Source organism: Pinus tabuliformis, chromosome 8 (genome assembly GCF_031772625.1).
Source record: "Pinus tabuliformis cultivar Carrire ecotype Pingquan chromosome 8, CPIR1, whole genome shotgun sequence".
NCBI classification, from domain to species: Eukaryota; Viridiplantae; Streptophyta; class Pinopsida; order Pinales; family Pinaceae; genus Pinus; species Pinus tabuliformis.
In genome coordinates, this window is record NC_142294.1 from 1972857513 (window position 1) to 1972869402 (window position 11890).

Genomic DNA, 11890 nt, shown 5'->3' on the forward strand with positions numbered 1-11890 from the left:
CAATCATTTTTCCAAGAAACAAGTGAAGCATTAAACAATTCTTCATTTACTCCAATATTACAATGTGCCACAACATAGTGCGCGGATTCAGGTGTTTTATCTTTCTCTTTGTCATTGGTTTTACCTTTGGCTTGATTTCTTTCCTGCTCAATTTTGTCCCAAGGCAACTTGCATGTGGATGCATCATGTGATCCATCTCTATTGCAACGTATGCATGAAGATCATATTCGTCTTCCTCTTCCTCTTCGACCACCTTTTCCTCTAGAAGAATCTTGAGCATGATTCTTCTCTCTATGTGCAAGACATAACTTCTTCAGAAGCCTAAGGAGCTGTCTTCTTCCCAAAAGCTTTCTCTCTCAGCAAATTTCTTCACAAGGGAGTCAAAGGTAATCTCTTTGAGGTTTCCATTTGCTTGCAATGACTCAAGATAATTTGAATAAGTGGGATAAATTGCCTTGACAAAAGCTATCAAAGGAATGCCTAGTTCAACATTAGTGACTTTGATATCATGCATAGTAGATCTTACTTCTGATGCTAGAGCAAGAGGATCATCATTTTGTAATTCAAGACTGAACAATTTAATCATCAATTGGACAACTTCAAGCTCAGAGTGTGAGTCATAGAGTTCCTTCAACTTCTGTAAGGCTTCAAAAGCATTTGAAAATGGTGAAATATGGCGACTCACCTCTTCATTTACAGACACTGCAATCAATGCATAGGCCTTGTTGTTCTTGTTTTTTCCAAATGGAGAATTCCTTGTATGAAGTAGGCTTTGCAGGTTCATTATCTCCTTCTCCGACACAAACTCCTTTCCACAACTCATTGAAAATGAGTGTGTTTTATCTTTCTTGACCATTCGGGATAGTTTTCTTTTCCCGAGAGAACTACTCCAACAATAGATATCAATGAATGCATTTAAAATGTGTATCGTGTAAAAAAAAATTCGCTCTTCTACTGGCAATAGACTGTAAGAAATTGCACCTTTGCTGGTAATGTACTGTGAAAAAATTCACTTCTATTTTGGTGTTTTTTTTTTGGATAGAGGTATTATGTGGGGGAGGGTTATATGGGGAAGGGTTGTATGGGGAGGTATTAATGGATGCTATCAATGCATATGGGACCGGTGGGGATTAATGCAGATGGCTATATTAACGCATTCAACATATGCTAGCCAGGAGCAGAGGAGTTTAATTGTGGTCGGAATAACGGAGGTGTTTAATGGGGGAGAGGAGGTATTGATTGGCGATATGAGGGAGGGGCTCCACGATAGGCAGGGTATTGACTGGGGATATGAGATGAAAAGGCAGATTGCGTTAATGGGCAGTGTTACAAGTATTATTGAACATAGTAATAAACAGTGAACCGAAGTGTGGTATGTGGACCTGCAATTAAAAAACTGTATGCAGTGGTGGTATTGGCGCTGCGAGCAATGGTGGTATGTAGAGCAGCATATGGAGGTTGCATTTGGAATCCGCTTATGGAGGCCAAGGCATGGAGGTATGGCATCGTATGGAGGATTAATGCACATATGGAGGCAACATGATGATGCCGGGCTAAGCCGACAATACCCACAGTATGCATATAAAATGCATAATCTCATCTGTCCCAGGAATTTCAATCTCCTTGCCTAGTCAGCCCTTCATAAATTATGGTTTAAGGCCCCTTAATAAAATCTCATGCGGAAATGTTTCGAAGACTATTCAATAGTCTAATCCTTAATTAACCTTTCCAGCGGAATCTTATTCAACTCTCATAAACTTTCGTTAATTCTTAAACCCGTGCATATTAACCATACCCTCTTACTCTGGTCTTGGATTTACTCAACACTAATCATACCATGGTTAATTGCCCTTAATCCGCTTTATTTCTATAATAACCTCATATAATAGAAATATACATAAACCGTATTAACCTTATCTTTCCACTTTTTCCACGGCCTTGGCACAATTTTCGAGGCCCACCTTTATTGGTTCAATCTCCACCATCGATTTCATTCCATCAGATCAATGGTTGTCGCGTGATCTCCACTCGTCCTCTGGAACTCAAATAACTTTAACTCGCGTCTATAAACTTCTTGGGTCCACTCAGCAATTGAACATCAATTGAACAGCAACTGGACAACAACTGAACAACAACTGAACAACAATTGAACAGCAATTGAACAGCAACTGAACAGCGATTGAACAACAACCGGTCCCACGTTGACTTTCCCTTTTTGCACGAGCGCTTCACTCTATGCCATTGATCTTAACATTCAATCCGACGGTCGTTAATCCATCTGATCATCGCACATCGCATATCACAATATCTCCCGGCCAAGGTTCATTCACTCCTGAATGATGCGATGCGATATTAATCCAACGGTCAGCATCAGCAGTGATCCAATGGTCTGTGGCCCTTCAACTATCATGCGGATTACCGAACGCTCAATCCCCGTAGTTGACTTCGACATAAGCGTTTGAATTTGCGATCGATGGCTAAGGTCGATTTCAACCTTCAACTGCGATTAGGACATCCGTACACTTCTATTCCCCGCGGTCTATTACTCCGCCATTCATATCTGTTGATCTGAAAGATTTGATGGTTCTCGTTCTTTTCTGCCTACTTCGCGTTTAGGTTGTTTCTTAGTGTTCATGTGGTTTCAGGTTTCTTCCATGGTTCTGGTCTTTAGCAGTTTTGCATCACAACTTCCTTCTGAGTTCCGCTTGCGCCTTTATACTTCCTTCACCTTCACTGTAACCTTAAAGGCTTCCCCCTGTACTGTCGGTGTGTACAAAGCCGTAACACCTCTCTGTCACTCGTCTCTGTATTTCGCCTCTGATTTTGCACATGCAACTTCTGTTACATAGAACTTACTCTAGCTCTCACACAGATTATACCTAAATTGCTCCATACACACACATAAACTCAGAATTGAGTTGTTTGTATTAATAAACAAGTATTTACACAGTTTCTTCTCTCAGGCCTAATTTCCAATATCAGTGGCCTCTGTTTCACAATCTGCCCGTAGGCTTACAATCAAACTTTTAACTACTAACTTGACTTGACTAACTAGTTAACTAACCTCTGTCTCTGCCTTTTAGGCTTACATTTATACAAAAGGATTTTACAACCAATTCCTAGTTTGGTTCCATAACCTTCTCAACAAAATCCTAAAATCTCTTCCTTATCTCTAAGGATCCTCTCTAATCCACAAAATCATGAATTAATTTCTAATCTAAGATTTACAATTAATTCTCAAATCTCTCAATCTCTCAACTATTCTGATTCTCTCATGTTCTCCTACATTCGAGGACAGAGGGATTGAACTGATAAGAAGGTTAATGATGAAGTGTCTCAAAAGAAGATAACAACAAGAAAGGAAAGGAGTGACAACAAGAGGAAGACAGTAGTAGACTATGAAAGCATGGCAAGTGGAGCATTATAGCATAAGGTATGGAGACCTGGAGAACAACAGTAGACAACAGCAGCAATAGAACAATTGACAAGCAAAGACGGATTACAAAATAAAGTCTGGGATCCAGGAGGAATTAATTATCTAGACTTATGACCAGGTGGTCATAAATTTTCTTACATGGGGAGTCTGATGCAGGAGCATTCAGCTCAATGATATCATTGTATTTTAGTAGACATAGGGGGTCTTGTGTTTCCTAGGAAGTTGGTTTCCTAAGTGTGAATTAATGTAATTATTTAGGCTTTTGAGTGATTTTAATGAGAATAGGATTTAATTGAATACTGTGAGACATATTTGTAAATATTCTCGAATGTAGGAGAATATTATGATAGTTGAGAGAACCGAGGGATTGAGAATTGATTGTAAAACTCAGATTAGGAGTTAGTTCATGATTTTGTGGATTGGAGAGGATCCTTAGGGATAAGGAAGAGATTTTAGGATTTTGTTGAGAGGTTATGGAACCAAACTAGGAATTGGTTGTAGAATCCTTTTGTATAAATGTAAGCCTAAATGGCAGAGACAAAGGTTAGTTAGCTAGTTAGTCAAGTCAAGTTAGTAGTTAGTAGTTAGTGGGCAGATTGTGAAACAGAGGCCACTGATAGGATTTAGGATAGTTGAGAGAACTGAGGGATTGAGAATTGATTGTAAAACTCAGATTAGGAGTTAGTTCATGATTTTGTGGATTGGAGAGGATCCTTAGGGATAAGGAAGAGATTTTAGGATTTTGTTGAAAGGTTTATGGATCTAAACCAGGAATTGGTTTTAGAATCCTTTTGTATAAATGCAAGCCAAAAAAGCATAGATAGAGAGAGGTTGGAGAGGTTGGATAATTGGAGTGTGACTGTAAGCCTACGGACAGATTGTAATAGAGGCCACTGACATTAGAAGATCAGGCCAAAGATGGTGAGACTGTGTAAATGTTTGTTTATATATACAGAGATTAATTCCAAAATTGTATAAGTGTGTGGTTTGAGTATCGAATGATGAATTATGTATGAATCAGAGTATTCTGTATAACATATGTGTGCAGGCAGAGTCCAGGCGAATACGCAGAGGAGAAGAATAACATAGAGGAATGTAATGGACCTTTGAAACCATTTGAAGAATCAAAGTAATGTTCTGGAGCGATTGTGATTAAAGAACTCATAGAATTAAGCTTAGGAGGAATTGCACAGCGGAACAGTGGAAGGACGAGAACCATTGAAACAATCAAAGCCACAGTGAACCACTGAAGGAATGGCATAAAACCCAAATGAAGAGAAGAGCGGAGAAGTGAAGCATTAATGCACAGTAGCCGTTGGATCTCATAGATCAATGGCCAAGATTAAGTTGCAGCAAATGGAGTAAGTAATATCACATCGTAACTGATCACAGGAGTAATGAACCCCGACCTTAAGTGTTTGCGATTGCGATATGTGATCTTATTGTTAACCGTTGGATCGGGCGCTCAGATCAACGGTGGAGAATCATTGTCAAATCTCACATCGCAATGTTTCAATTATGAGAGAGGAATCTTCGGCCACAAGCAAGTGCGATATCTGATGTGATCGAAGGTTTGATTGCATCGCAAGTATTCCATAGTAGATGTGCCATGACCCTTAACCCTTGCGATATGTGACATTGCGATGAGCAGTGTTGATCGGGCGAGGGGATTTGCGACATGCGATATAGAGCGGACCCGACAAGGTATGAATGCGGTTTATATTATATTGAATTCCGGTTGTGTTATCGTATTCCGGATGCGAAAGGAATCTTAGGAGGCATGTTAGCGAGATTACGATAGCGATAAAGCATGCATCGAGAAACGTGCAAAGGCAGAGAAAAGGCGGAAAGGTATGGGTTATGTATGTTTATTGTATAAAAGGTTTATAATAGTATTAAAGCGCCGATAGCTAATTTGTGGGTTAAGCCTGTGTATGACCCAAAGTTAATAAAGGTTTACGAAGGTGATTAAGCCTCGATGATGAAAGGAACGAATGAAGGGCTAGACTGTGGTTCATCATAAATTATTCCTCAGAGTTTTAATAAAAGGGGCCTTAACCATTATCTAATGAAGATTTGACCCGGTAGGTCATATTAATTCCTGGGGAAAAATGGTTTATGCATTTCAATATGCATACTATGGGTAAAAGCGGGGTTTTCCTGCGTCAAATACTTAATTAATTCCTATTTTCATTAAAATCACTCAAAACCTAAGTAATTACATTAATTCAACACTTAGGAAACCAACTTCCTAAAAATACAAGACCCCCTATGTCTACTAAAATACAATGATATTGTTGAGTTGAATGCTCCTACATCACATGAATACAGGGTTCCGTTGCGCACTATCTAGGAGTAAGGGTGTTCAACACATTCACAGGTTGATAACAATGAGGAGCGTAATATATTGACAATATTAGAGCGCGATGTGTATTGGAGCGCGGTGGTATTGTTGTGGACCGGAGGTATGTATTAAAAAAAACACATAGTAACATATTAAAACGAAAACCGATGGTGGGAAACGTTTAAAAAAATGTGGATGTACATCACATATGACAAAAGATTATAAAAACGCAGAGTGGGAGTATGGAGCGGATCCAACAGACATACCGCTCGGTTTCCATGCTCACATGTACAAACAGGCAAGCGTTTCATCCTCTATGTAGAACAGTCACACCACTCACGCCATTGCACCTTCGGCTTTAATGCACTAGCCACAACACATCCAGGGAACACATGACAACTCGACGCAGCAATGCCTTAATGCAGCGAATCAAACCTTCAACACTCCCATTGCGCCTTGACTAGTGCATTCAATAATGCATGAAATCTTGCAGGGATAAGACAAAGAAATCACCAGGGCAACGCAGGTGTACAGGATGCAGAGAAGGTGACAGTTCTGCAAAATAGGCAGAACAGGAGGGAGTTACAAAGGCAGAATGGGATGCCAAAAATGGCGCTGGCTCTGATACCATGTCAGGCCAGGAGGTAACTCAAATTTACTTTGTTTATTCATTAAGATTACTCATGGTTATATATAGGAGGGAGTGACTCTTGGGCTTCACTTCCCGATGATTCTTCATTTTCCATTATTTACTATTTACATTATTTACAAATGTTCACCCAATCCCAATGATTAGGTGTCAACAAAAATCTCCAGGGAAAAATTAAGGTCTCCTCTAGTTATCAGATTCTCAACATTCATGAAAGAATGAACCATCAAACTATCCCAGAAAGCCACTCTATCTTGACATGGTCCGTATATATTCACCAACTTGATTTCCATACCCAACTCTGCAACAAAATGTTTACCCCACCAAAACCCTTCAGATCCCCATGAGCTTAAGACTTTAATAGATCTTTTTGCTTAAAGCCCATAGCTAGACCACCAGAACGCCCTTTTGCGTCCATCGAAGCAAAGGACCATCCCAAGATCAGAGATTCTAAAGTTTTCACTGTCACTTTGCCTCCACATAGAGTTCCTTGGAGAAAGATAATATCGAATTGTTCAGACTGCATCAAATGTTGTAGAGCTAGTCTTTTGGAGGACTAGCTAGCGTTTGGTAGTTGAACGATAAAAACATCATTAGGGACAAAGAGCAGGGGTTTGCATTGCTCTAAGCACCCCGTCAATTGATTTTTGTCTTCGAGCCGCCACATCCTCATTGGCTTGCATCTTAGCCCTAGACATGGGATTGTCTGCCCCTAGCACTTTTTAGAGATTTAGAGGGGGATGGAGGGCCCAAACCCCCTACTGATTCCAAAGGAGATGTATGTTTGGCTTTTGATCTGAGGTTATATCTAGAGCCATTGTTAGAAGACGACGATAGAACCCCAGAGATGGAGAGGGAGGAAATAGGCGGGGGGGCAACATGCAGGGATATTTGATATGGAGCATGGTATCGAACCAAGGAAATGTTTTGAGGAAACAAAATCTGATAGGGAGTAGGACTCAAACGATAAAGGATTCAATTCCATAACCAGAGAGATAAAGGAAATAATGAGATTTGAAGCAAGGATAGGAGGTGAGTTTGTACCTGTCAAAAATGCTTCGGACGAGGACTGGCCAACCTCCAGAGATGTCGATGTAGGAGCTTGCTTCTCAACGCTTTGCGGCCACTTGTCTTCTTCCATCGGGCTAGAAACAAAATCTCTTTGCTGATTACTCATCCTAGGCTTCTTCACACCATGACCAACAGAGGATTCCACCTTATTCCTCGTGTTTTCGGCAAAAAATGATTTCCTCCCCTTTATCCCTGAATAGGGCAATAGACAATCCTTTAGAATGTGACCCACTTCATGACATCTTCAATAGTGAAATGGAATGTCTTTATAATCCAGGATTTGCATACGAGACATCCCCACGATATGAAATGTTTAGTGCTGCAATCAACCCCTCATGAGTGTCCAAGTTGACCATTATACGTGTTATTACCATTCAACCGATGACTTCAAAGGATCTATTTGCTTCTACGAACATCCCCAACTTATCCCCAATTAGAGTAAAGATGTCTTACCACCAAAATTGCATGGGTAAACTTGGAAGTCTTACCCAGACTGACCCGACCCCAATTTGTCTCTATTCGCATAAAAAAGGGGACTCCCCCTCTTTAGCAAGACCGAAGCTTAGTCGATGCACCATATCCTACTCAGAACCCTATTTGCATCTTCATCCAGTTTAAATATGAGTGAAAACCATCCTTGGGGGAGTATCCAAACCACTGGGAGATTTGAAAGATCCTTCTCCCAAACCAACTTGACCCACCCTCAAAGCTTCTCAATCGAGTAGTTTCTTCCTCGAACTCTGTCAATCAACACCCTATTTGCCATATCCATAACTTCATCGAACTGTACCCCTTCTCCAAGAACCAAGTTTTCTAGGTCTGCTTTGACCTTGGTGCATTTAACCTTTTTGCCCTTTTTTCCGAGCTGCATCGCCTCCCTGCACCTTGAGGCTCTGAAAGCCTTTCCTCTTGTTGAATATTCACCCCGAACCTTCTTATTTCTTCATGTGCTCTGTTCCCACAAATTGGCAAGCCGTTTGAGGGAAACCTCGTCTATCCTGAAAGAGGGTTGTTAGTAAATTTTCCACCCCAATTTGGGGACCTCCAAAACCTAGACTGCCAATCACACTACCCCATGACGAACCTTCAAAAAAGCGATTCTCTAAACCAGAATAAAAGACCTAATCCCTTCTTGAGCCTGTCGAGAAACCTTCACTTTGAATCAACCCCACTTGACAAAGATTCTCAAACCCTAGTCCTCCGGCCACTGATAGAGACACTGCTAAATGCCCATTATTCCCAACACCAACCTGTTCTGCAAATCTATGAAAATCTTGGGGCAGACCCTCTACCGGAGTATCCAAAGGACAAATCTGGGAAGAAACTCCCTCCTTGTGGATGATGGGTCTGAAACCCTAGTGACAAGTCCTCAAAACCAGCAGACAGAGCATGATTTACCCCATACAAAGTGACAAGAGAAGGGAGCAACAAACCTTCCAAAGCTGACAAAACCCCTTCCAAAGTTGGAAGAGGAAAAGATTCCCGCCTCCGGGGTGCTAGGTGTAACTCTCTCCTCCATCAAAAAGTTTGAGGTGGCAGTGCACTTGAGATGGAAACGGACTTTTAGGGGTCAGCAAAGAAATCAACTTCTTCATCCATACCTCCGTTCTCCCACGACTGTCAGAACCCTCATCAAAATTTCCCACGACTGTCAGAACCCTCATCAAAATTTTCTATATACATGAGAACTTTGCATATTTATGTGCAGTGATTTGGATTCACATGGATATGTGTATTGCATATTGATCAATATTTATATATTTTATGTATTTTTTTATCAATCGATTTTTCTTTTGTTTTTTTGTTTTTTCACCAATTACTATATGGTTCCAATTTTAAGGGTCAACCAGTTCAGTCACTAGTTTGGTTCTGAATCCTGATAACGTAAGTTGCATCACTAATTTGTGGCTCTTTATCTCTGGGGTGATCATAATTATATGTAAAAAATTAATGAAAAATGAAAAGCAAAAGGCCTACCATCTATGAACAGTAAATAGTAAATACCATTTACGAGGCCTGAAAGTGCTACTATAAATGCGGGAATTAAACACTTTATGGGACAAAATTGCATGAAAATGGTTGAAAAGAGGTTGTCCACCTTGTTTATAAGCACTACTGTAGTATATTTCATTGGCACGCTTGATGTAGTAAGTTATAAGGACAACCTAATATAATTGCAGCCAGGCTGAGTGTACGCATGGGGTATTTCAATTGTGTACTTAGGACAGGTTGGCCCTTGTAGATGACACTTCTTATATAATTTTAATGATATGTAAACTCCTCTTTTTTCTCATATAAATATTTGCATTTTGTTATCAAATCTGCCGTTAGTGTACTAAATGTGTAATTTGTTATTTCGTTCTTCTTATTAGTTTTCTGTTGTAGGGTTAACTTGTAACGATTCTTCTCCTTTGTACGACTAACAATCTCTAGTGAGTCCTATTTCCACTATAATCAGATGCTTTTTCTATCCATATGTTTTTTGGTGATCTCTGTTGCTAGAGTTCATCTGGAGAGTGATTATCTTGAAGATGTCCTCTGTAACACCCTGATTTGGTCCTATGTTGACACGGTTGTTTTGCTTGGGTGTTAGCCATATAGGCCAAGTAAATAAGCACCGTGGATAGCATTATTCATGCAACGTAACAGCTGCTAATGGGAGCTAAAGGCCAAGGTCTCACTTATTAAAGGGTCCATAAAAGTTGATACTATAAATGGGTGAACAAGTACTCAAAAGGATGTGTCTTAGTGGTGGTCTCTCATTGGCTACTACTATGGTAGATACACCTAAAAACCTGCAAACCAATAATTCATCCCACAGGAACCTCAGATCTATCAGCATTATGAATGGTGAACATGACAGAACGAGAGGATATGAGAATAGAAGTGGATATGCTTCTGCATCGCTGTGCCATTGCCAAATTCATGTCCAAGTACATATGGGGTTTCGATATTCTTGTATAAATGCCTATTGTTGACTTTGAAACTTGTAGCTTCAAATTGTATCACATCTCATATGTGATTTCTTTGAAGCATTGTTATGATTATGAAAACATTTCTCCAAGAAATATCCCAGTGCATGAAAATATAGTTGATATATTCATGCAATATATCTTATGCTTTCTGACAATTTTTTCTTTAGTTTACAACTTCACTGAATTTAACAATGTTGATTTGTTTATGAGCACTCCAAACAAGAAGGTTCTGTGGGAAATTTCATTTGCATTATCCTTTTCTGCCTCTTTAAGATGGCCACATTGTTACCGATAATTTATCTGAAAAAATCCCTTTTACCCCAATTTATATTGACTAAAATGTTGTTAAGTTTTTCAAGGAGACTTAATGATTGTATGCATTGTTTTGAAAAGGAGGGGAATTGGTTGGCATCTCTTGAAGGCGAGTGAGGAACTAGTGCCACAGATGGGGTCAAGTGAAATGTATTTGCATTGCAGGATTATTGACAAAACACCTTTCAATATGTACACAAAAGCTGGTTATAATATTGTTCAGACAGACAACATATTTGCATTGCTTGCTTTGCAGCGGCGCAGACATTTGATGTATAAAAAATTGCTCTAGCCGAGGCAGCATAGGTGTTTTAACTTTTCAGTTGTATTATAGCTCAAGCGAAGGTAGCATAGACATTCTACCTTTCAGCTGTAACATAGCTGTTTTTTCTTAATTATTTGTAAGGATTCGAGTCATTCTTAACTAATGAAGCAACTATTGAGGCATTGCTTGAAAAAGATGGATAAGCAGTGGCATGTTAGTTCAATAAAATTTCTACAACAACACATTTTGGAGTAAAGTATCTTGATCATGCAAGAGTGAATATCTGTATTTAAGTTCATTCGTTTGCTCGGAAAAAGAAATTTGTAATGTAGTTACGAAATATTTACAAGCTGCCCTAGCGAAACCTGTAGGTATAAGCTTCTAAGAAAAGCTATTGTCATTGTAAATAATCCCACTTCAGTGGATTGATTTTCAACATTAAAATACAAAAGTGCCTCTGTGAAGGAGACTATGAAGGATAATCTCTATGTTAAACTAGATGTAGAGATTGCTGACGCAGTAGTTGAGCCTTTCTCTTTGTTCATTTGAATCTTCACCTTTGTTTTCTGTGGTCACATATTTCATGGTTAGAGGAATTCTAACTTTTCTTTATTGTTTCTGCTAAAGTCAACTCTCTTTTCTCTGTTTCTGCTAAAGTCAACTCTCTTTTCTCTGAATTCGTTTCTTCAAAGGGAGCTATTTATTAGATGGAGTGAAGTAATAAGTGGTTAAACTAAGGCTTTTCGCTGAGGTATAGTCATACCCTGATCCCTTGTTTTTTTTTTTTCCATTTTCTGGTGATCTTGGTCATCTCGAAATGTAACCAAACCCCTTAAGC

At 39.4% G+C, this 11890-nt stretch overlaps 1 protein-coding gene across 1 annotated transcript in view; it reads left to right on the forward strand.

The window, feature by feature from the left end:
• The window catches only part of LOC149244352 (Acyl-CoA N-acyltransferases (NAT) superfamily protein), a 90381-nt gene extending 78779 nt beyond the window's left edge, over nucleotides 1–11602 (forward strand). The window contains exon 2 of the mRNA XM_089374830.1: nucleotides 10869–11602. Within this exon, the coding sequence (XP_089230956.1) occupies nucleotides 10869–11079 (211 nt within the window). The 3' untranslated portion in view covers nucleotides 11080–11602. The remainder of the gene's footprint in view (nucleotides 1–10868) is intronic.
• The last annotated feature ends 288 nt before the right edge of the window (nucleotides 11603–11890 follow it).